The sequence below is a fragment of the Canis lupus genome, chromosome 3, assembly GCF_048164855.1.
Source record: "Canis lupus baileyi chromosome 3, mCanLup2.hap1, whole genome shotgun sequence".
In the NCBI taxonomy this organism is placed as follows: domain Eukaryota; kingdom Metazoa; phylum Chordata; class Mammalia; order Carnivora; family Canidae; genus Canis; species Canis lupus.
The window spans coordinates 11,440,861-11,464,871 of NC_132840.1; the positions used below are offsets into that span (position 1 = coordinate 11,440,861).

Genomic DNA, 24,011 nt, shown 5'->3' on the forward strand with positions numbered 1-24,011 from the left:
GCAGTGAGTTATTGTTATTTCCCAAAACTACTTACTGTTCCTTTACAGGAGAAAAGAGCTAAAATCTGAGGGATTTAAGGACTCATATGCTGCCACCTTGTTTTGAGTAGCCTCTGATTTTCCATAGGAATGCATTTCTGGGATCCCTGGGTGGCGCAGCGGTTTGGCGCCTGCCTTTGGCCCAGAGCGCGATCCTGGAGACCCGGGATCGAATCCCACATCAGGCTCCTGGTGCATGGAGCCTGCTTCTCCCTCTGCCTGTGTCTCTGCCTCTCTCTCTCTCTGTATGACTATCATAAAAAAAATAAATAAATAAAAATAAAAAAAATAAAAATAAAAAAAAAAAGGAATGCATTTCTAAAATTGTTCTGGAAATGGAAATTGTGGGAAAATTACTAGATTAGAGTTATAAAATTTAGAACTGTATGAATATTTTTTGTATCCTTTATTGGTATTCTGCTTTACTACACTTGTTATGTTGTTCGCATTTGTTTCAGCTTCTTGAGTTTTGCTTGGCCATGTATATTTTTACTTTCTTTGCTAATTTTTAGTATGTCATTTTTTTTCTTGTGTACTTGGGTTTTTTTTTTTTTTTTAATTTTAGCCTTACTTCACTTCACTTTGTTAATCCTTTTAAAACCGGTATATTTTCCAGATAATTTTATAAGTAGTTTGAAATATATTTAAACCTAAAATGCACTCTTTATTTTACTGTGTTTTCTTATGCCTCTTCTTGGGATCCTGATTTCTCTCAGTTCATGATCATTTCCTATCACTTAAATGATTCTCAACTTGTTCTTATTTGGAGGGATCAAATAAAGATGGTAATTTGGTGACTTCTTTCCTCCACTTCATACCACCTCTCCCAGGGTATTTAAATGTGTATGTGTGTTAAAATTTTAGTATGCAGTATTTAACATCTATAAAATTTAAATGCTTTGATCTACTTAGCTTATAAAATGAAATCTTATTAAATTATTACTATTATTAAAATATTATTTTGCCCACAAGGGGTTGGCAGTTGGCACTATGTGGAGATACTTTTGATTGTCACAACTGGGAGGATTGCTGCTATCATTTAATGGGTACCAGCCAGGGGTGCTGGTAAATATCCTACAAGCACAGGGTAGCCCCCTACAGCAAATAATTAGCGTAAAATTTCATTAGTTTTGAGGTTGAGGAACTTTAGAGGTATAATCCTGTTCAACTCTCCTATTGCAAATTGTTCTCCAGGTTTGTATTACTTTGTATCCTAACAGCAGAGATTAGAAGTCTCCATTGTTCCATATTCTTAACAGTATCTGGTATTTTCAGACATTGAAATTTTAACCATTCTATTAATGTGAAGTAGTATCTTGTTGGTAATATTCACTATCTCTTATAACTGATTCTCTTTTCATTCAGGTTCCCCTCTTCTGTGAATTGCTTGTTTCTGTCTCTTACAACTTTTATTATTATCTTTTTCTCTTACCATCTTTTTTTCTTAGTGACTTATAGAAAATATTTATAGGTCTGGATACTCATCTGTTTGCTATTTTGTGGCAAACATTTTCTCCTGCCTGTAGTCTATCTTATTATGGTATTTTTAATGAATAAAAGTTACTCATTTTAAAGTATTTGAATATTTAGTTCTTTCCCTTTGTGGTTTATGCTTTTTTAAAAAAGAGGAGTAGTTATTTATGTATTCATTTATTCATTTAGAGAGCGTTAGGAGGAAGAGGGGCAGAGGGCATGAGGGGGAGAGAATCTTTTTTTTGGGGGGGGGGGGAGAATCTTAAGCAGGCTCTGTGCACTTAGCATGGAACCTGATGTGGGGGTTGGTCTCATGACCTTGACCTAAGCGGAAACCAAGAGTTGGACATTTAACCTGCTGAGCCACCCAGATGCCTCTGGTTTATGCTTTTTGCATCTTGTTTAAGGAGTCCTTCTCTTAACCTGAGATGAAATAATTATCTCCTGTATTTTGTGTGTGTGTGTGTGAGCTATATCATGCTGGCTATTTGATTTACCATTGGAATGTTTCATTTAGGTGCTCCAGCTGCTGCTCCTGCCCCTGCCTCAGTCCCACAGATATCCCAGCCCCCCTTCTTGTTGGATGGGCTTTCATCACAGCCTCTCTTCAATGACATCACTACAGGTATGATTACCATCAGTGAGAGGTGTAATTCTGTAAGCATTAAGCTGACTGCAATTAGACTGATCTTTCTGTACTTTCCAGGCATCCCCTCCATCACAGCATACAGTAAGAATGGCTTGAAGATAGAATTCACCTTTGAACGGTCAAATACCAATCCTAGCGTCACAGTGATAACGATACAGGCCTCCAACAGCACAGAGCTGGACATGACAGACTTTGTTTTCCAGGCTGCAGTACCAAAGGTACTACAGTGTCTTCTTTGCCTGTTTCCTTTGATTAAAGATGGGTTGATTTTTTTCTTTCATGCACTTGGCAAGGGATACATTTTAATGTTTAGAGGTTAAAGTGATTTTGCATATTTAACCCAAATTAGCAATAATGTAACTATTATGGTTCATTGAAGCATGTCATTTTTAATGAAAGCTTTTTACTTTGTCAGAAATATTCTTCTAGTTAGCACTATAGGGTAAAGAAAGTATATTCTAGTAGTAGCTATAGTGAGACAGCAGAATTCTGCAAGGTGGTCTGCTAATGCTCAGGCCATTGAGGATGGGTTGGGGTTCAGTAATACAGTGATAAAAACCTAAAAAACACAAAATCTAACATGGAATCAAAAGTCATTAAGATGAAGACTTTTATCTATTTGGTATTCTCTTTAGTCACTAGATCAGAATTAAAGGTTTTTATTTCTTGATATTTATTTAAGTGAAAGAAACATTCCTTCTTCATTAGTATCTAGTTTAGTATTGATATAACGATTGCTTGTTTTTATAAATTGAAGCTTTGTTTGTATATGAAACCTTAGTTTAAGGAATATTTATGGTCTGTCTTAGAATAATGAAAAGTTTTGTATAAAGAAATACTGAGAATGAAGAGTGGGCAGTTTTTCTGTAAAAGACAAGATAATAAGTATTTTAGGTTATATGGTTTCTGTTACATCTACTCATATCTCCTGGTATAGTGGGGGGGAGGGGAAGCCATAGTTAATATGTAAATGAAGGAATGTGGCTCTGTTCCAAAAAACCATTTATAAAAACAGATGTTGGGTCATTCTTGGCCCATGGGCCATAGTTTGCCAGCCCTTGGTTTAGACTAAGCTAATCTAATTTTTGCAGTACCATGTGAGATATGATACTCAAACAACACACTTTCAGGATTTGAAGACCTTTTATTTGTGGTTACTGCTGATTTTGCAGCCTCCTTTACTTGCATTTTTTTAGGAGCCATTTTTTAGGAGTCATGTAGATGTTTCAGAATCACTAGAATGGGGTGGTTTCAATATTAGTTGAATGACATTAGGCAAGTTACTTAACCTCTATGTCTCAGTTTCTTCATTTACAGAGGGAGGATGGTGATTGTGATACCTACTTCCTAGAGTTCCTTTGAAGAATAGATGCATTCTATGTACTGTATACTGTTTTAAGCACTTTTCATATGTTCATTGCTCAGCAAATGTTAACTGCTGCAACTTTGGGTTTTACATTTGTTGCTCTAGTCTGTACTCTAGCAACATAGCATCTCTGCCATTAAAGCATGGCCTTAGTTTTGGTGCTATACTGTACAATACTTATTTGCATGCCATGTATCTTGAACTTCAAAATATCATATTTCATAGATTCTACTATTACTTTTTATTGTCTCTGAAATTGAGATGCATTTTAAAATTGATGATTTGTCATAGTTTAGTTGGTAGCCTGTTTTCTTTCTCAGTGGTACATAAAATGATGGTGGGAACACACAACTAATGACATCGTACATTTGGTTAAATAAATGTAAATATTAATATTTCAGCTTATATAATATATCTTGACAATAGAATTATGATAAGACCCAACATAATAAGTCTGTGAGTTGATATTAAGTCTCTTTACTCTTACAATTTTGGTCCTAAGAGAAGGCTGGATAGACTTTCCTCCTCTTGTCTTCCACCAACCCTGCTCCCCGCCCATCTTTCTGTCTCTCTCCCCCTTCCCCCCCTCCCTCCCTTTCTCCTTTACTCTTTCTTCTTCCTTCTGCTTCTCTTCCCCTCTCTCTTTTCTCACTCTCAATTATTTTAGAAGACTACCCTTTCAGGAGAGATTTTTTAAAATCATAGTATGGGGGTGCCTGGGTGTCTCAGTTGGTTAAGTGTCTGACTCTTGATCTCAGCTCAGGTCTTAATCTCAAGGTCATGAGTTCAAGCCCCATACTGGGCTCCGTGCTGGACATGGAGCCTTCTTTAAAAAAAAAAAAAAAAAAAAAAAGTAAAATCCTAGTATGTAGAATAGCTACATACGTACTACATTGTACCAACAGTTATGGTTTGCCTATCTTGCTGATATGATAGCACTTTTATTTCTCTTCTTTGTAAACAAATGAAACCCACTGACACTACACATTATGGCAATTGGCTTTTCCAGGTTTTTTGCTGTATAGCCTAGCTTTGCATGAAATTGTTCACTTAAGACCTGTGACGCCGATGAAGAGATCTTGATGTATTCCACATACATATTAACAGCTTGGCTCTTTGCAGCCTTTCCTTACCTCTGTCATGTAGCCATTAACACATTCCAGATTATGTTGACATGAGAAAACAAAATTTAAGTCTCCCTATCCCAACCATCCAGATATATACAAGCATAAAGGCCTGTAGTTGGTTATTGGTATGCTGGTTGGTTATTTCTAGAAAGCACTTTCTGTTTTTCATTTCTTTCTGGCTTTTTTTAGCCACATGCACCCGTTTTTTTTTTTTTTTTTTACCTTCATAGTTGATCAGTTACTATTAAGTGAGGTTGCCAGAACAAGAATTGGTCACCTTTTGAAAAATGGTAGGCTAAAGTTCCTTTTGCCTGAAAGACAGTGAGTGGCTCATTGTTAGTTTTTCATGATCAAAGGCCTCCTCTAACAGTGGGTTTTTTAAAATAAGATGAAGATTATAGTCACATGCTATGAATTGTTGATATCTGGAAAACAAACAGAACGTAGTAGTAGGTCAATCTGTTACTTGACTTTTATATTTGTTGACATCTCTGACATAGTGTTGAGTGTATTATTTTTTCTGAAGCATGCCCTTTGTTCCCCACAGACATTCCAGCTGCAGCTTCTGTCTCCTAGCAGCAGCATTGTCCCAGCATTTAATACGGGGACCATCACACAAGTCATTAAAGTCCTGAACCCACAGAAGGTGAGTAGCACATTTGAAGACAGTATCTGAGTGAGGTGTAAACATATTTCCTGAAATAAAATTCTGCTTTGTTTCTCTAAGTTTTTTTTCTGACTCATAGTTGTAGAAGAAATATGTGGAAATGTCTAGTCTAACTTCTTTATTCTTTTATAGATTAGATAATAAATGTAACCTAGATGCTTGAAATTATTTTAGTGGTAGCATTAAAATGGAGCTCTTTTTTTTTTTTTTTAAATGGAGCTCTTTTTATTTTTGAGAGGGAGGGGGCAAGAGGGGTAGAGAGAATCTTAAGGAGGCTCCACACCCAGCACAGAGCCCGATGTGGGGCTTGATCTCATGACCTCACCTGAACTCAAGAGTCTGTCACTCAAGTGATTGAGCCACCCATGCACCACTAAAATGCTGCTTTAAGGAATTGTCTATGTAGAGGCTTAAAGGTCTAGTTTTTTGTAGAAGAGGGAAAGCTTAGATATTTTAATCTTTAAAAGAAAAAAAGAGGGATCCCTGGGTGGCGCAGCGGTTTGGCGCCTGCCTTTGGCCCAGGGCGCGATCCTGGAGACCCGGGATCGAATCCCACGTCAGGCTCCCGGTGCATGGAGCCTGCTTCTCCCTCTGCCTATGTCTCTGCCTCTCTCTCTCTCCTCTATGTGACTATCATAAAAAAAAAAAAAGAAAAAAAGAAAAAAGAAAAAAAGATTTATTAATTTATTTTAGAGAGAGTGTGCATGGGGGAGGGGAAGAGGGAGAGAGAATCTCAAGTAGACTCTGTGCTGAGTCCAGAGCTTAACACAGGGCTTGATTTCATGACCCTAAGATCATGACCTGACCAGAAACTAAGAGATACCTAACCAACTACACCACTCAAATGCCCCTTAGACATTTTAGTCTTTACACAAGTTGCAGTCTAGGTAAAGAGTATCTGTAGGTCCCCATATATCCACACTTACTACTATAATATGTGTGCACAGTAAAAATGGAGGCATTTTAAATGAATTAGCCAAATGAAAAGTAGCTTAGAAACAAATTAAGAGGAGCCTGGGTGGCTCAGTCAGTGAAGTGTCTGTCTTCGGATCAGGTTGTGATCCCTAGATCATGGGATTGAGCCCCATGTTGGGCTCTCTGCTCAGTGGGGAGCCTGGTTCTCCCTCTCCTTCTGCATGTGCTTGTACTCTCTCTTCCTCTGTAGTAAAATCTTTTAAAAAAGGAAGAAACTGAGATGAAGCAATATTTTCATTATATCTTCTCAAAGAAGTAAATTGACTCCACTTTTAATAGCAATCGACTAGTTTTCAGTTTTTGAAAATGGTTCAGAGAATTTCTTCACTTTGAAAGATTTCTAGCAGTGTCTCATAACCCCAGTATGATTTCTTCCTTTTATAACATTTTGCCTTTCCTCTGCTAGTCACTGTATTTTGAGTATCTGCCTATAGTACAAGCAGATTCCTTTGATGACCTGATACATAGAGTAAAAATTTCCTTAGTGCATTAATGTTTGAAATCTGCCACATAAAGTTAAAAGGATTTATAATTAGTTCTCTTAAATTCTGTTACTGTAAGTTAACTCTTTTATGTATTGGCAACAAAATAAGTTTATGTTCACATTTACTATTGGTTTTACAGACAAAGCAACAGTATTTCTGAGTGTAGAGCATAAGATGAGTATGTTTACCTCATTTTTCTGAAAACTTGGATACAATCATTGAATCTTTTTGAGAAGCACTTAGCCAGCATTACTCTGAAAATGCTCCTGAGTGGTTCTGTCCTGTTATGCAGTTTTAGGATTGACACTGACAATGTGTTCTTACTTGACTGCATGGAGTTGACCAGAGTACTAGGCAGTAGTGGTGGTGGTTATGGTTTTTTGCCTGTGTGTCATTTTTAAGAGACAGCTTTGCCCTAAAATAATTTCTCTGAGATTAAAAGTCTATTTGTGGACCACACAGATTCTAGAGATTTCCTTTCAGTGCATAATTTGTGATTCTCTGTTCTTCTATAGCAACAGCTGCGAATGCGGATCAAGCTCACATATAACCACAAGGGCTCAGCAATGCAAGATCTAGCAGAGGTGAACAACTTTCCCCCTCAGTCCTGGCAATGAGGGCTGGCACCATTCTCATTCTTGTCCCACTCAATCAAAGGAACTCTGGGAAGGAGGTTGTGATCGCTGGCAAGTCCCCCCCAACTGTACCATGGGCATGAGGAGCTGAAGAGAACTGTTGAGGATTTTCCTGAAGTTATTGCTGACCTTAAAGCATTGTCAAAGACGAATCTCCTCTCCTCCACTGTTGAGGCCGGCTGCTTCTGGAGGCTACTTTGCACTCTTCCTCCTCTTCTCCTTTGTCCGCACTTCTCCACCCCTCCCACATTTACAGCCAGAATCAACATTCCCTGGGCCCCTGAGGAAATAAGCAGCTGGTCTGGAGGAGAGGACTGGAATCCATGGCAAGAAAACACTCACTCTGTCTCTGCAGCAAAGAGTTATCCCTTCTTTCTACTGTGTTGTTCTGTGGACTGGGCGAGGTGGGGTATTCATTCCTCACTAGCTGGGTTACCATCTTCAGGCGCTTTAACATCAGGCATTCAGAATGGAAATGTTAACAATGGACATTAGGGAGCCCTGCCTTTTTCTACTGGTTCCCCCAGTGTTTGAAAGAGGCATTAGGCTCCTGGTAGCCTTTTCTGTGCATTGCTGTATACACACAGACACACACATGTATGTATGTTTGTTACCAAGACCTGGGCAGACCTGGAGAGGTTATTTGTAAACACTGGACAGATGGAGTTAAAAAGAGATTTGGCATGAAGGATATGGTGCTCTATTTGTAATAGAAACTCCCAAGGCTCTTCCAGCTCCCCTTTCTCTCCATACTTTAGCTGTAGTCACGAATACTCTCCATGATTTTCAAAATTGATTCCCCTGAAAGTGCAAAGTGGACAACTTCTAAAAGGTATATTAATAATTATTAATGCCCCTGTTCCCACAACAGATTTTAAAGTTTCTCCCAAGCCCATAACTTGCCTGTTGAACTGTGGTAAATGGGTGGAAAGAGGAGTTTGCTTTTTAAGACCAGACTCCTTAACAAAAGCACCTTTGCCCATAGGAAGAGTGAGTATCAGACTCACCCTAGAGCATATTGGAGTCATCTTCTCCATTACTCCAAATCTTCCTTTTTATTTCCTGAGCCTGGCTTGGACCTTGGCATTCCGTTTGAATTCCTTCTTCTAACTGGAACATTTGTGTTGTATCTGTAACACTGGCACTGAAATAAAGACCACGCGGTTAAAGAAATCTTTCCTATATTGTACTTTATGGTGTTGGAATGAAGCCTTGTAGCTTCCTTGCCCCCAGTGTGAGAGGAAGTCCTTAAGGACACCATACGGAAAAAAAAAAAAAAAAAAAAAAAGACACCATGCAGTAGGCATATCCTTTCCTGAGTCTGAGAAGTTGGTCTCATGAGAGGCTAGTTTCATGAATATCTGCATCAAAGACCTGAGGTCTAGAGTTTTTTAAACTAGTGAGAGTGCCAAGTGCTGTTTAGAAAGGACTCGTGTTATTAAACTTTAACACTGAGTTACTAGAATGAGGTAAGGTGACTGGTGGCACATGGTGAATGTACTGTGTATGTTCAGGTACACGGGCACCATGTCTCATGTACTAAAGAGGAAAGGAAAAGTCAGGTCCACCTTGCTCTTAAAATGTTTGCAGTCATTACTGTATTGAGTACAGTATGCTGACTACTTTGGCTTTCGTCTTAAACTTGGATTCAGATACCCCCCCCCCCCCATTTCACCAAGCCTTTACTTAAAATCAGTGTCTTGTCATATCTAGCTCTGTATCAGATGCTAGGTTATTTCTAACATTTGACAAACTGGGGTTGAGCTAAAAGGCTCCAAAGGGAAACTTTCTGGTCTTATGTGTATAAAAGAGCAAGATTTCCAAAAACTTACTCTACTGGGCAAATGGTTGACTGAGTCAAGAACAGGATATTATCTTGTGCACAGATTTCAGTAAAGGCAAGTGTGGACTAGTGTATGTTTCAGACAACTTGCTCTGCCTGTGCAATGAAGAATAGCCTTTAAAGAATTCTTTGCAGACTGATTTCATTGGATGGATACTTAATGCTGTGAAACATGATAGGATTAACATAATATTGGTGGATTTCTCGAGTAGAATTTATCTAACATTCCTCTGGGTTGGAGGCTTTATTTTCTCTCATGTTAATAGTTGACCAGCTCAAGTTTCTTTAGTTGGACTGAATTGAATATCAGAAATCTGCCGAAGACCATGCATGCTATCAGACAGTGCTAGCTAGCGGAGCTAGAAAGGGTCTATTCTAGTAACAAAGCATCTCCGTGGGTGATTATAATTTTTTTGAGGTGGAGTTCTATGATTATCCATGGCTTTGTCTAGACAGAATACAAATCATGGCCTTAACGCAAAGGGTGCTGCATAGAATATTTGAAGTGATTTTGGAGAGTGAAGCTGAGCACCACACTGAAGAACTAGCAGCCAGAAAGCTGCCTAGGATCCTGACAGTTGTGAAGACTTTTGCAAATGATCGGATCTTTGAAGGCTTCAGCGTGCCTTAGTTTCTAGGATCAGAATTAGTTCTCCTTGTGCTTGGCCTTGCTGCTAAAGGAGAAATCTCTTAATTTCTATGAATACTTAACACATTTCAGTAATTTCTTTCCCTGGTATGACCATGCAAGGGGGAGCAAATTTGGATAGATTTACAGCATCAGAGCCATTGTAAGGAAAGAGTGATTTCTATGGCTGTTTTAATAACCCTAGGGTGATAAGCAGTGAGCCTCCACATACTTGGACAATTACACATGCACTTTTACCTCATTTTACCCCCCTTCTTTCAGAGTAGTGTATCCTATCACTCCCAACCCTTCCACCCAAGTAATCCTAAGGGAGAATTCATCTAAGTAATATAAAAAAAACTGTAGGAAGTGTGCTCTACCTGAGAAGCTTCTCCCACAGTGCTCTGGTGCTGTTACCTTGAGGTGATTTGGACAGTCATGGAATGTTTTATGCTGTGTGTAGTGGTCATCTGTTCATTTTTTAAGGTCTTTCTCATTTAAAGAAACATTCCTCAGTGTAACTTTTGGGAGGGAATTCTTTCCTCTTACTGGTTAAAGATGTGGTACATGCCCTTTATTTGTCCCATTCATATAAAAGAGAGTAGACCTTTAAACTGTTCAGGATTAACGGTTTGAGTATTTCCATCTACTGTATAACATGCTTTTCATTTTCAGTTCTCTTAGAAGAGGTTGGAAGTTAAGGGATACTGTTTTTGAGGTTCAACTTTATTACTTTCTGCATTGGAAAATACTTGGGCCATGAGAGCTAGGGGGAAGAAAGAGTTTGTGAATATTTTTTCCTAGTGAATGTATTTTATCTACATTGTCCTACACCGAGTGAGAATTAGAGCAAAAAATGGATAGTCACGAATTTGTGGTTGGTAGAGAGGTGGTACAGGACTGTATACTCAAGCGTTTGGGGGTGGGGAGGGTCACTTGAAGAAGGAAAGTCCTGAAGTTGAAAACACTTTGACCAGCTTTGGCTCAGGAGGGTGGGGCTGCTTGTAGAAGTGGAAGTCAATCACTCTTTTTCAAGCAATAGTAGTGAGTGGGCTCCATCTGCAGGGTTCTAGGACCCAGGACACCTAAACAGAAGAACGTGCTGAAGCAGCTTGCACAGTTGCTTCATGAACTTCCTTGAGGCTGATTCTGGCCTCAGGATGGAGCATTGGAGTTTTTTTTGTTTTTGTTTTTGGAACCTGCTGTTGCGCTTTGTGTGTTTTGTTTTTGTTTTCAATTTTGGGGGGGCAGGGCGCATGGGAAAGAGTTTCTGAACTCTTTCCTTTGTGAACTCCCATTGTGTCCCTGTAAAGTCCCTTTTCTTTCATAATTGTTGTAAGTTACATTTTCATTAAGCCCCATCACATCTTCTTTACTGTAAAAATATTAAAAGGCTGTTTCTAAGTGGGACGGCTAATTCTAATTATTGCAGACATATTTTTGAGATGTAAAAAAAATTTAAAATTAAATGATAAGTCTTAGAGGTGAGTGAGGAATAAAATGGATGTAAACATTTACATTGGGATGCATTAGAATTCTGCTGTGTGTATTGTCTTTTGGTTGAAACAAATTATGAACAGTGACTAATAATAAAAAGTCAATACTCAATGATTTAAAATTTGCTTCCTTGCTTCTTACAAGTGCATTAGAGAAGCCTTGAATGAATTCTTATTCCAGAGCTTTGACCTAAACTTACCTGTTAACGTTTTTTACACAAATCTCACCTAGAGAAATTTGAGCAACCTAAAAAATACTTGCAGTTTACAGACAGTCAAAAGTGCAATTGGGAATTTTAAATAATGCTTACTTCTCCACATGGGTAAATTTTCAAACAAGGCAAAGGAATTGTATCAAGGTGAAATGTGTATTTAGGGGTGGCCATGGTTTTTAGTTACAAGTTTCTATTTGTAAATTATGTTTAAGTATATCTGTGACTGGGAAGAAGGTTTGACCAGCCAAAATGAATTCTATTTCATGATCTATTTTATATGAATTCTTCCATAGAAGTAAAAATGGTTGGATGTAGGTTTTCTATCCATCAGGGGTGATCCCTATTTCCCTTGATTGTGAAGGGGGAGAGCGTGTGAAAGCCCCCTAAGTGAGGAGAAAAAGAGAAGCCTTGTTATTTATTTAGTTTATGCAGGAGTGCCCTTTGGCACTGTTTGATAACTGACATTTCTGTAATCTTTCCTTGTATGTGGCTTAGTTAAAATTCATCTTTGTTTCTAATATTAAATTTAGTTAACATGTTTATCTGCATATAATTTCATGTAGCAGGAAATATAAAAACTACAATAGAAAAGTTCGACCAGTAATAGACTTCAGTCATTTACTCAGCAAATACAGAGAATAGTGTTCAGATTTGAACTTTAGTCCAGAAGGACTGAATTAATTTTATCACTTTTCAGGGTTTTCCATGCTATTTCCTCTCCTAGTTCAATTGTCCCCATATTTTGAAAATATATTCCTTAAAACCCTGAGGCCAGGTAAATACTGTTTCTTTGGAACTAAAATAAAACATATCTAAATCTGTTTAATCTGTGGTAGAAATAAGAGATTTAGGCTTAAAGATGACTTTGTGATCATTAAAGGAGTGGGAACTAGCTATAAATAAGTGAATGTGGTAAAACCTTATGGCTCTTCTACCACATTTTGACAGATGAACTTTTCTTCTCCAGACTTTCTTTTGATTTTATAGTGAGGGTTAGGAAAAGCTCCTGTGATAAAACGTATGTATGTCCTTTCCTCTCCGTGGAGGGAGAGGTATGTGCAGCTGCTTACAGAAACGATACAGAAGAGGAGGCAGTAATGACTTCTCTGTCTCTTGGCTTGATCTAAACAGTAATTTTTGTAACGATGAACCTGCAGTGAGGGCAGATGGATTTTTGCACAGAAATTCCCAGAGGAATTTATTTTTAGGGTTAGTCTCAGCTGTTTACCATTTCCAGAAATTGTAGTTACATAACCCTTGGCATACATAATGCACATTGCCTTGAACTGGGGAAGAACATGAATATGTGACCTTTGAAACAGTATAAAATGTTAATGGCAGTACATGACTTGAAAAAAAGAATCAATTGGTTGATTCCTGAATTGGATCTTAAAACATGGAGACCTTTAAAGAGCTACATCATATGATTTCCCGCAGCATCTGGGCTGGTAGTTTTTTTGTTTTTGTTTTCCTTTTGAAAGAGGTACTACTGTTGTTGATGAAAGAAGAAGTAGTGAATACATAACTTTCAGCATATGCTTGTATTCTGAATTGATGCATTAGCCTTTATTACATTAATGGAGAAAACCAATCTACCACCACTGTTCCCCAGCACGAACTCAAAATGCTGGTCCTGGGATAAAATCCTTTTCGTGCAGGTGATCAATCAATAAAAAGCTTCTTATAAGATCAGGAATGTGTAATGTATAAAACCTCAAGAAACAGGCTTTCAGAAACACTAATTCTGGACCATATTTTGGTCTTTCCGCTCTGCCCTTGGTCAAAGTCCACTTCTCTTCCCATATGGGTACCTATAGCTTGTATACCAGTGTTCTTGCTGGAAGAAGTTACCCAGGAATCATTGAAATGGGAATCAACTTTTTTTTTTAATTTTTTTTTTTTTTAAGATTTTACCCATTTATTCATGAGAGAGAGAGAGAGAGAGGCAGAGACACAGGCAGAGGGAGAAGCAGGCTCCATGCAGGGACCCCATGTGGGACTCAATCCCGGGGCCTCCAGGATAACGCCCCAGGCTGAAGGTGGCGCTAAACCACTGGGCCACCAGGGCTGCCCAGAAATCAATTCCTTTAAGTAGCTTTCTTAAAAGTAGTTTCAAGGTAGAAGGAAGACCCAGGAGGTAGTCAACCTAAGAGCTTTTTTCACTTTATATCAGACTCACAGAAGTCATTTTTAATTTTAAAATGAGACTAACGAAAACTACTGGAGATCGGGATTTTGGTATAGGCAAAGTAGCTCATATGAAGGGAGAAAGTAGTGACCAAACTTGTATCGAATCAGAATCTACAGGAGTCAAATTTTGTCTTGGGATTTAAAAATCTCCAAATGGATACATATCGTATAGTAGAGAGGGGACACAGACTGACTGTTAGATCTCAAATTCTCTTGTACTAAGCCTATAATTAAAATATTTTAAACATACAGTTGGTATGGACTAGGCAAGCTGGAGCAGTGGATAGGTGATAACCATTTTTACCAATTGTTCAAAGATCAGGGAATTACTGATTTTTTGGTGCTTAATTTCTTACATGTTGCTTGAAGATTTATTAACACCTGTGTAAGAGGGAAAGCCCTAAAATCCAGAAGTCTAAAAGGTTTCCTAGGAAAATTTAGAGTAGAATTAAGAGTAGAAGAGTTCCTCCACCTGAGAAACTGAGTAAATCTTGAATTTGGAAGATCATAATTAGAATGGCTCCTATGAATCCCTACTAAGCTTTTTTTTTTTTTTTTTTTTTTTAATGATAGTCACACAGAGAGAGAGAGAGGCAGAGACACAGGCAGAGGGAGAAGCAGGCTCCATGCACCTGGAGCCCGACGTGGGATTCGATCCCGGGTCTCCAGGATCGCGCCCTGGGCCAAAGGCAGGCGCTAAACCGCTGCGCCACCCAGGGATCCCCCCTACTAAGCATTTTGTGTACATTCACAAAATCTTGATAGTAACTGCTAGATACTCATTTCTATTTCACAGCTAAGAAACAAAGGCTCAAATCAAGTAAATTGCACAAGAGTATAGGTGTAATAAGAGGTAGAGCTCAGATCTGGAATCAGGCTATCTGACTCCAAATTTGGCAGTCTGGCTAGTCACAAAAGTACCATCACTGCAGGAATTAAAATAATTAGCTTTTAAGGATTTTCTGAATTAGCCTTGCAAATAATAAAATGGTCTTGGACCATATTATGGCTTGAGGCAGAGTAAGGAATTCTGGTACTTTTACCGAAAGGAGGAGAAAAGTGAATTAAAATGTGGCTGGGCGGTGAGTTGACATCTTGTACACGAGGTTGGGTCGAATTTGCTAAAGAACATCGTGAGCATCTGTAATACGGAAGAGAAAAGGCCCTGCTAAGGGATATTCTCAACAATCCATTCAGTGGCTTTGCATGTGAGGGTGACAGGCCAGTTTCGAAGCAGAAAGAGGAAACATCAGGGAGAGGTAAGTTACAAGAGCCACCCCGAGCGCCAGGCAGCGTCCTGTCACCACTAACGGGCGCAGACTCCCCTGCCCCTAGTCCGTCCAGCCGGTACTTCGGGGGCGGTGGTAGCAGCAAATAACCCTCCCAGCCGCCTCGGCTTGGAGGGCGGCTGGGGGCGCAGGCCCAGCCTGTGGAGGCGCCCGGCTCCGGCCGCCTGGGTTGCGCCGCCGCCCAGTCGGGCTGCGGCTCGCGGAGCTGAGCCGGGGCTGCGCGGGGCCCGCAGCTACGCTGGTCCCGCTGGGCTGCGGGCGGGGCGGGGCCCGGGGGGCGGGGCGGGGCGGGGCCCGGGGGGCGGGGCGGGGCCCGGGGGGGCGGGGCGGGGCCCGGGGGGCGGGGCGGGGCCGCGGGCTGCTCGCGCGCGCCGCCGAGGTTCCGCGCGCCGTCGCGCCGGCCCGGCGTCCCAGTGCAGCCTCCGCCGCCGATGGGGGAGGTGGAGCCGGGGCCCGCGGGCCCGCTCGAGCCCCCGGAGCCGCCCGAAGCGCCCGCGAGCCGCCGGCCGGGCGGGATTCGGGTCCTGAAGGTGAGGCGGGCGGGGGAGGACCCCGGGGCGGAGAGAGGCCGCCCCCGGCCCGCGCGGTGGCAGGGCGGCCGGCGACCCCCGCGCCGCGTCAGTCTGTCCGCTTCGCCGCCCGCGGCCCCGCAGTCCGGCGGGGGGCGCCGCGGCCCCGGCCCAGGCCTCCGCGCCCGCGCCCGCGCCCGCGCCCGCCCCCGCCGAGGCCGCAGCCGCCTCCGGCCCCCTCGGCTGCCCATCCCTGGCCGCGCGCCACCCGCCTCGCAGGCCCACGCCTTCGGGCCGCCGCCCGCCCGGCCGCCGCCGCCCACCCGGCTGCCGCGGGACCCGGGGGCCCGCCTCGGCCGCCCTCGGCCTCGTTCGGGGCGGAGAGCGCGCGGGGAGTACGCAGGGCTTTCTCCCCGGACACCTGAAGACATCACCCGAGCGGGAGGACGGCGGCGGTGATTGGCCGGGCGCCGCCGTGTGCTCGGGGCTGCGCCGGGCGGAGCGGGCCGGCTCTGCCGCGGGGCTCGCCGCCCGAGCTGGGACCCGGCTGCCCGCTCTGAGGCTCCACCTGCCCGTCTGCGGAGAGGATCCCCGCGGCAGCCGGAGCTCGGGGAGGCTCTGGGCGCGTTGCTGCAGAGAGGAGGGGTTCGGCAGGAAGGGCATTCCTGCGTGCGGGAGCCGGGCGAGGCGGCAGTGGGGAGCGGTTATGCAACAGGCAGCCCGCGGGGCTCGGGGGCAGGCCCGGGGGGGAGTAGGAGGAAAATGAAAGCAGATGTTGGCGGGGCGCGAGTGGTGGAGCCTTGGAGGGGATGACAAGAAGTTTCGATGCACAGGAAATGTAGGGTCGGGAGGGCGACGGTAAAGATGGTTTAAAGGAGTTGTAGGGAGACCAACTGGATAGAGTTTTCTGCTGGCCTCTGAAATAGTTGGAGAGGAATTTTTCTGTAGGTCAAGTGTGTAAACATGATGTCCTGATGATAATAGAGTTCTAGAAGAGGAAATCAGCAGGATTTAAAACTTGGCCACTGAGATGTAAGAGAGAAAAGAACGTTTAGAGGTTTTGATGTCTTTCAGAAATACTTTGCAAAAACAGTGAAAATACACGATGTTAAAAAAAATCTATTAAGTAATAGTTGGCAGTTGGAATTAAGGATGAGCCCTGTACATTGATTGAGATTATTCGTAGGACACTACTACAACATGGGAACACTGGAAAAAAAAAAAAAATGGATGTGAAGCATCTGGTGAACCCATCCATGAAACAACATAAAATAGAGCTCTGTAAAATAGAAGACTTTTTTTTTTTTTTGCTATCATCTCCCAGTCTTAATGCAGACTTAAAGCAGTAACTTTTCATAGTTTATTCTTTACTTCTGCCTAAACCTTGTACATGTTTATTTTAACTTATTTAACCATAAATTTAAAATATAATGACTTTAAGGCTTTTAGATACTTATTTAAAACTGTAAGGTCATCAAATGTAAATTGTCAATGAACTTTAAAAAAAAAGTTCTGCTGTGGCTTATCAGGATATGGCAGGTCTGAGAGATAGGTAATGGCCTCTGGCCTAGAAGATAAACAACCTTGGCTTTTTTTATGACAACTTTTTGTGGGGGAGGGAATGAATTGATGAGAGATGGAAGGAACTGAGAAAGGAGGCTCTTGATTCAAGGGTCCTGCCTTCCTAGACTTTCAGGAAGTGGTCAGATTTACCACTGGTTTCCCTGGGTTCCAATGTGGGAACCATTAGAAAGATTCCAGAAATTGATCTTGATTATAGTACTGAGTTGGTGTTATGGGAGGTTGACAGTGTCTAAATGCTCTTGCATCTCTTGCTTTATTGCATATGGTCAATGCTTTAAATAATCCTTGCAAATAAATGGGATTGGCTATGGAGAATAGGTGCTGCGTGTTCGACATACAAAAGTTTCCTTAAGTAGCTGAGTGGTTGAATTTTGTGCCAGATGAAGCTGGAAAAGAATATATGGATAGAAGTCATAATTTCCTACCTGTCCTTTGAAGACCCTTTGGACAAGGCTTATCGTTCTTTTTTGTAATGCTTTTATACTAACTGCGAAGTCAGGAGCATTATTGTCAAGTAATATAGATCTTCATAAAAAGGCTACTGTAACTAAGCCAGTATAATTTAGCCAGATTAGATCTAGGTCCATCATATGGGGTATTCGAAAGTTAGCCTCAAAATCTAATTCCAGATGTATTTAGTGAATTACTAATTAGAGTGTACTCCTTTACTGTTGTTGTTGGAATATAGGTGTAGTATTTGTAATATTCTTAAGATTATTGGGAGTAACTTTGAAGAATAATATTCCAGATGGTTGCTACAATTTTGGGATTATATTTTTACTTAGACTATAGAAGATAGATCATAAACTGGACTGCAAGTGCCATGAAATCCATTTTTGTCAGTACTGGTTTCAAGTTTGTACCCAAATAATGTGCGTTTATGGTTTTTAAAAATCAATACCAAGATTTTTAATAAACTGAAATATTCTTCTTCTCCTTACCGGATCCCACTCTTTCCAAAATATTGCTTAACATGTATATTCCTAGAGATGAGCCCATATTGTTTTAAAGTTTTGAATGCAGGAGCATATCTCCTACCTTATGGTATTTCACATTCTAATAGAACTCAGTAGGGAGAGTTACTTGAGCAGACTTTTTCCCATACATATCTTAGAGTTAATTGTATGTGGGTGTTTAATAGTTTATCACCTTTGAACTGATCACAGCCCTCATGTTATTTTCATTTTTAGAGAGTTAAAAGCTTAAAACTGAAGTGGGTACTTTATTCATGGCTTCTAAAGACTTGCAGTTTTTAGAACTGTATTTCAATCTTTTTTTTTTTTTAAGGGAGAGGGTGGGGGAGGGGCAGACGGAGAGAGAGAATCTCAAGCAGTGCAGAGCCTGATGAGGCTCCCTCTCACCATCCTGAGATCAGGACCTGAGCTGAAATCAAGTCAGACGTGCTTAACCGACTAAGCCACCCAGATGCCCCTATTTTAAATCTTAAATGTGCTTTTACACTTGTTTGATGTGAGAGGTGATTATAGACCTGTTCCTTTTAGAAAAGTTTGTCAACAGTTTTTATGTAAGAGTAAGGGAAGCAAGAGAATCTTCTTTTTTTTTTTTTTTTTATTGGTGTTCAATTTACTAACATACAGAATAACACCCAGTGCCCGTCACCCATTCACTCCCACCCCCCGCCCTCCTCCCCTTCTACCACCCCTAGTTCGTTTCCCAGAGTTAGCAGTCTTTACGTTCTGTCTCCCTTTCTGATATTTCCCACACATTTCTTCTCCCTTCCCTTATTTTCCCTTTCACTATTATTTATATTCCCCAAATGAATGAGAACATATAATGTTTGTCCTTCTCCGACTGACTTACTTCACTCAGCATAATACCCTCCAGTTCCATCCACGTTGAAGCAAATGGTGGGTATTTGTCATTTCTAATAGCTGAGTAATATTCCATTGTATACATAAACCACATCTTCTTTATCCATTCATCTTTCGTTGGACACCGAGGCTCCTTCCACAGTTTGGCTATCGTGGCCATTGCTGCTAGAAACATCGGGGTGCAGGTGTCCCGGCGTTTCATTGCATCTGTATCTTTGGGGTAAATCCCCAACAGTGCAATTGCTGGGTCGTAGGGCAGGTATATTTTTAACTGTTTGAGGAACCTCCACACAGTTTTCCAGAGTGGCTGCACCAGTTCACATTCCCACCAACAGTGTAAGAGGGTTCCCTTTTCTCCGCATCCTCTCCAACATTTGTGGTTTCCTGCCTTGTTAATTTTCCCCATTCTCACTGGTGTGAGGTGGTATCTCATTGTAGTTTTGATTTGTATTTCCCTGATGGCAAGTGATGCAGAGCATTTTCTCATATGCATGTTGGCCATGTCTATGTCTTCCTCTGTGAGATTTCTGTTCATGTCTTTTGCCCATTTCATGATTGGATTGTTTGTTTCTTTGGTGTTGAGTTTAATAAGTTCTTTATAGATCTTGGAAACTAGCCCTTTATCTGATATGTCATTTGCAAATATCTTCTCCCATTCTGTAGGTTGTCTTTGAGTTTTGTTGACTGTATCCTTTGCTGTGCAAAAGCTTCTTATCTTGATGAAGTCCCAATAGTTCATTTTTGCTTTTGTTTCTTTTGCCTTCGTGGATGTATCTTGCAAGAAGTTACTATGGCCGAGTTCAAAAAGGGTGTTGCCTGTGTTCTTCTCTAGGATTTTGATGGAATCTTGTCTCACATTTAGATCTTTCATCCATTTTGAGTTTATCTTTGTGTATGGTGAAAGAGAGTGGTCTAGTTTCATTCTTCTGCATGTGGATGTCCAATTTTCCCAGCACCATTTATTGAAGAGACTGTCTTTCTTCCAATGGATAGTCTTTCCTCCTTTATCGAATATTAGTTGCCCATAAAGTTCAGGGTCCACTTCTGGATTCTCTATTCTGTTCCACTGATCTATGTGTCTGTTTTTGTGCCAGTACCACACTGTCTTGATGACCACAGCTTTGTAGTACAACCTGAAATCTGGCATTGTGATGCCCCCAGATATGGTTTTCTTTTTTAAAATTCCCCTGGCTATTCGGGGTCTTTTCTGATTCCACACAAATCTTAAAATAATTTGTTCTAACTCTCTGAAGAAAGTCCATGGTATTTTGATAGGGATTGCATTAAACGTGTATATTGCCCTGGGTAACATTGACATTTTCACAATATTAATTCTGCCAATCCATGAGCATGGAATATTTTTCCATCTCTTTGTGTCTTCCTCAATTTCTTTCAGAAGTGTTCTATAGTTTTGAGGGTATAGATCCTTTACATCTTTGGTGAGGTTTATTCCTAGGTATCTTATGCTTTTGGGTGCAATTGTAAATGGGATTGACTCCTTAATTTCTCTTTCTTCAGTCTCATTGTTAGTGTATAGAAATGCCACTGACTTCTGGGCATTGATTTTGTATCCTGCCACGCTACCAAATTGCTGTATGAGTTCTAGCAATCTTGGGGTGGAGACTTTTGGGTTTTTTATGTAGAGTATCATGTCATCGGCGAAGAGGGAGAGTTTGACTTCTTCTTTGCCAATTTGAATGCCTTTAATGTCTTTTTGTTGTCTGATTGCTGAGGCTAGGGAGAATCTTCTTAAAATCTTAACAATTTCAGTGGAAAAGTGATTCTAAAAGCTGAAAGCATCAGGACAGTACTGGCCTTTCCAGCAGTTATCTGATGCTTTACACAGTGGAGAAGGAAGCATTAGGTAATTCAGCAATAGCTAGTAATAGCTGAACAGTTCATCTAGATCTTTGCCAGAAGGCTATGCTTGCTTGGTATCTAGGCCTTTTAAAAATGCCCATTGAGCAGGTTTAAGAGAATGATACCCACTAAAGGTCTAACTCAGCAGTTTATCTTTAAAGGATGGAATATATCATATAAATAGGAGATACATTCTTCGACCAACAACACATGTGTTTCAGTAAAGTTCTTAAGGAATTTATAGTCTTTTTATTTATTTATTTTTTTTCTGGTGCAAAAAGCGTTTTTATTAAAGCACAGGGACAGAACCCATGGGCAGAAAGAGCTGCCAGGGATTTATTGCTGCCTTTTTTTTTTTTTTAAGGGATTTATGGTCTTAAGGAAAATGGATAAACACATTTTAAAGATTTTATTTATTTGAGAGAGAGAGAGAGCACAAGCAAGGGAGGGGCAGAGGGAGAGGAACAGTCAGATTCCCTGCTGATCAGGGAGCCTTGACATGGGGCTGGATCCCAGGACCTCAAGACCATGAGCCAAGCCAAAGTCTGCTGCTTAACCAATGGAGCCGCCTAGGCACCCCTATAAACACATTTAAAAATGACTTAAAAAAATATTTTTAAAGATTTTATTATTTGAGAGAGAGAACAAGCACAAGCAGGGGAAATGGCAGGGGGAAAAGGAGAAGCAGACTCCCTCCTTACTGAGCAGGGAGTCCCATGCAGGCTCCATCCCAGGACTCTGGGATCATGACCTGAGCCAAAGGCAGATGCTTAACTAACTGAGCCACCGAGGTGCCCCTAAAAATGACTTTAAAGATCCTCACAGAAGAAAAATCATGGGTGAACTAATATAATAACTTCCTGGGACTTTTTTCTTGACTTTTCTAAGATTGAGAAGATCATTGGGCCATTATTTGACCTTAAAAAGTTTTTTAAAAGAAACTTTTTGGTGGTTCTGTGGAATAGTTATCTACTTGTTCTCAGTAATAGTGAGCAAAATTTCTCTCTGCTCAGTGAAGAATGGAGAGCTTCTTTGTATAAATATTACTGTACCGTGTAGAATACTGTTTTAGATGGGCCAGTTGATCTTTCCCAAAGACTAAAAAAGAAGGAATATTTAAAATCAGTGATAAATTATTCAGTGGCTAAAATTACTTGATATAAATATGATGGCCTTTGTCTTTATAAAATAAGTACTTGAAATCCCTTTGTTAATTCTGAGATGTTCAGCTTTGAGAAAATGCTTTTGTGGAGAAGAGAGACCTAGTTCCTACCTGTAGCAGGGGTTTATCCTACTTATCTAAAGTTAGAATCAGTAATAATCCTCATGGTTTTGAATAGCTATATTCAAATCCTTAATATCTGTAAAACAGTGGATTTGCCTGTTATCCTTAATTTAAACAACGAAGCCATTCTCACTCATATTTTTCTTTATTCCCACATGGAAATACCTTCTCACTTTTCCTTCGCGTTTCTTTATCATCTTAGAAATTGAATTTAAGATGCCATATTTACCCTCAAGTACTTAATCTCAGTAATTACAAAAATTATATTTGCTTTATTTATAGGTATTTCTGACTTCCAATAAGGAATAGTAGCAAAAATTTTTTTTTTACTTTGTGGTTGGTAAAAAGGATTTTAGGGTTCTCTGTATAAAAAGGAGACTTTCCCCTCAAGTTTGTTCAGCTTCTTGCCAGAGCAAATTGGGCTAAAGTACAGACTGGGAATACATTCTGTGATGTGATGTGATGTGATGTGATGTGATGTGATGTGATGTGATGTGATTTCTGTGAGTTCTGTGTGCATCAGTGTGCCACTCAAGTATTAAGGCAGGACTGTAATAGATTCTCAGTGTAGAAGAGAGGAGGAAACATCAAATGCATGGTTAAAACACATTGTGATCCCTGTAGTAGTAAACATGGGGGTTCAAGGTGAAGAGGTTCTGCTGTGGAGAGAGTAAAGAAAGTCACTAATTCTAGGTATGCAGAGAAAATGGGGATGGGAGACATGGAAGGCCCCACAGGGAAGAGTGACACGTGAGTAGAGTTTTGAAGGCTATCTAGTCAGGTGGACAAGATGGAGAAGGACATTTCAGACAAGTCACAGAATTGTGGAATCGTGGTATATTGGGAGGGTTAAAAGCGGGATATGACTGAAGCAGTGATAGGTATGGAGAATGACATAGAGAAGTACAGCAGTGTATTAGAGGAAATGTCTTTATATTAAAGGGAACAGGGGCGCCTGGGTGGCTCAGTCAGTTAAGCATGGGATTCCTGGTTTCAGCTCAGGTCATCATCTCAGTTGTAAGCAGGTGCAGGGCTCCGTGTTCAGCGGGGAGTCTGCTTGTCCTTCTCCATCCCTCCCTCCTCTCTTGCTCACTCTCTGTCTCAAATAAATAAAATCTTGAAAAAGAAAAGGGAACAGAAATAGCCCATCATAAAAATAGAGCAGGTCAATACTGATCTTTAGAGACTTGTCATATTGCTGTAGCAATTGTTTTTACTTTGAGATAACCACAGTGTGTGTGAATTTCACATACCTAGATTATCAGATGCAACACTAATTTGTTTGGAAATGATGAGAATGGAAAGAATATTTGTGCAGTATTCTGTACTTATTTGGAATCTGAGGCAGAGGGTCAGGACCCTAGAGAAACTTGCAATTTGCATTGTAGAGACATGTACAAAAATGTTTAATGCAGCATAGTTTCCAACAGTGAAAAATTAGAAACAAACTAAATGCCATCAACAGGAGAATGAATAAATTGCAGTGTATTCATATAATGGGATATTATTCAAATGAGTGAGCTGGGTGTATTAGCATGACCAGTGTTGAACCAAATCTAAAAAATGGCAGGGTGAAACATAAGTATGGTAGGATTTAAAGTTCTAAATCATGGAAAATAATTGTGTTTAGTTTATAGATATGTACCTATATAGCGAACATATAAAAATTCATGGAATGGTGAAAACAAATACAGTAGAGTGTTTCTGGGGAGAGAGGGAAGGAAATGGGACTTAGGTGGGGTATTAGGTGACTTGAGCTAAATGTGTAGGAATATATTGTGTGTATGTTCTTTAGAATAAGGATCTAAATATGGAAATAGGGGATCCCTGGGTGGCGCAGCGGTTTAGTGCCTGCCTTTGGCCC

The 24,011-nt window shown here is 40.7% G+C and overlaps 2 protein-coding genes across 2 annotated transcripts in view; both read left to right on the top strand.

The window, feature by feature from the left end:
- AP1G1 (adaptor related protein complex 1 subunit gamma 1) overlaps positions 1–11,505 on the top strand; it is a 79,587-nt gene extending 68,082 nt beyond the window's left edge. The window contains exons 20-23 of the mRNA XM_072817708.1: positions 2,030–2,137; positions 2,219–2,379; positions 5,202–5,300; positions 7,297–11,505. Of these exons, the coding sequence (XP_072673809.1) occupies positions 2,030–2,137; positions 2,219–2,379; positions 5,202–5,300; positions 7,297–7,398 (470 nt within the window). The 3' untranslated portion in view covers positions 7,399–11,505. The remainder of the gene's footprint in view (positions 1–2,029; positions 2,138–2,218; positions 2,380–5,201; positions 5,301–7,296) is intronic.
- Positions 11,506–15,478: 3,973 nt separating this feature from the next.
- PHLPP2 (PH domain and leucine rich repeat protein phosphatase 2) overlaps positions 15,479–24,011 on the top strand; it is a 77,233-nt gene continuing 68,700 nt past the window's right edge. Inside the window, exon 1 of the mRNA XM_072817734.1 lies at positions 15,479–15,607. Coding sequence (XP_072673835.1) covers positions 15,509–15,607 — 99 coding nt within the window. The 5' untranslated portion in view covers positions 15,479–15,508. The remainder of the gene's footprint in view (positions 15,608–24,011) is intronic.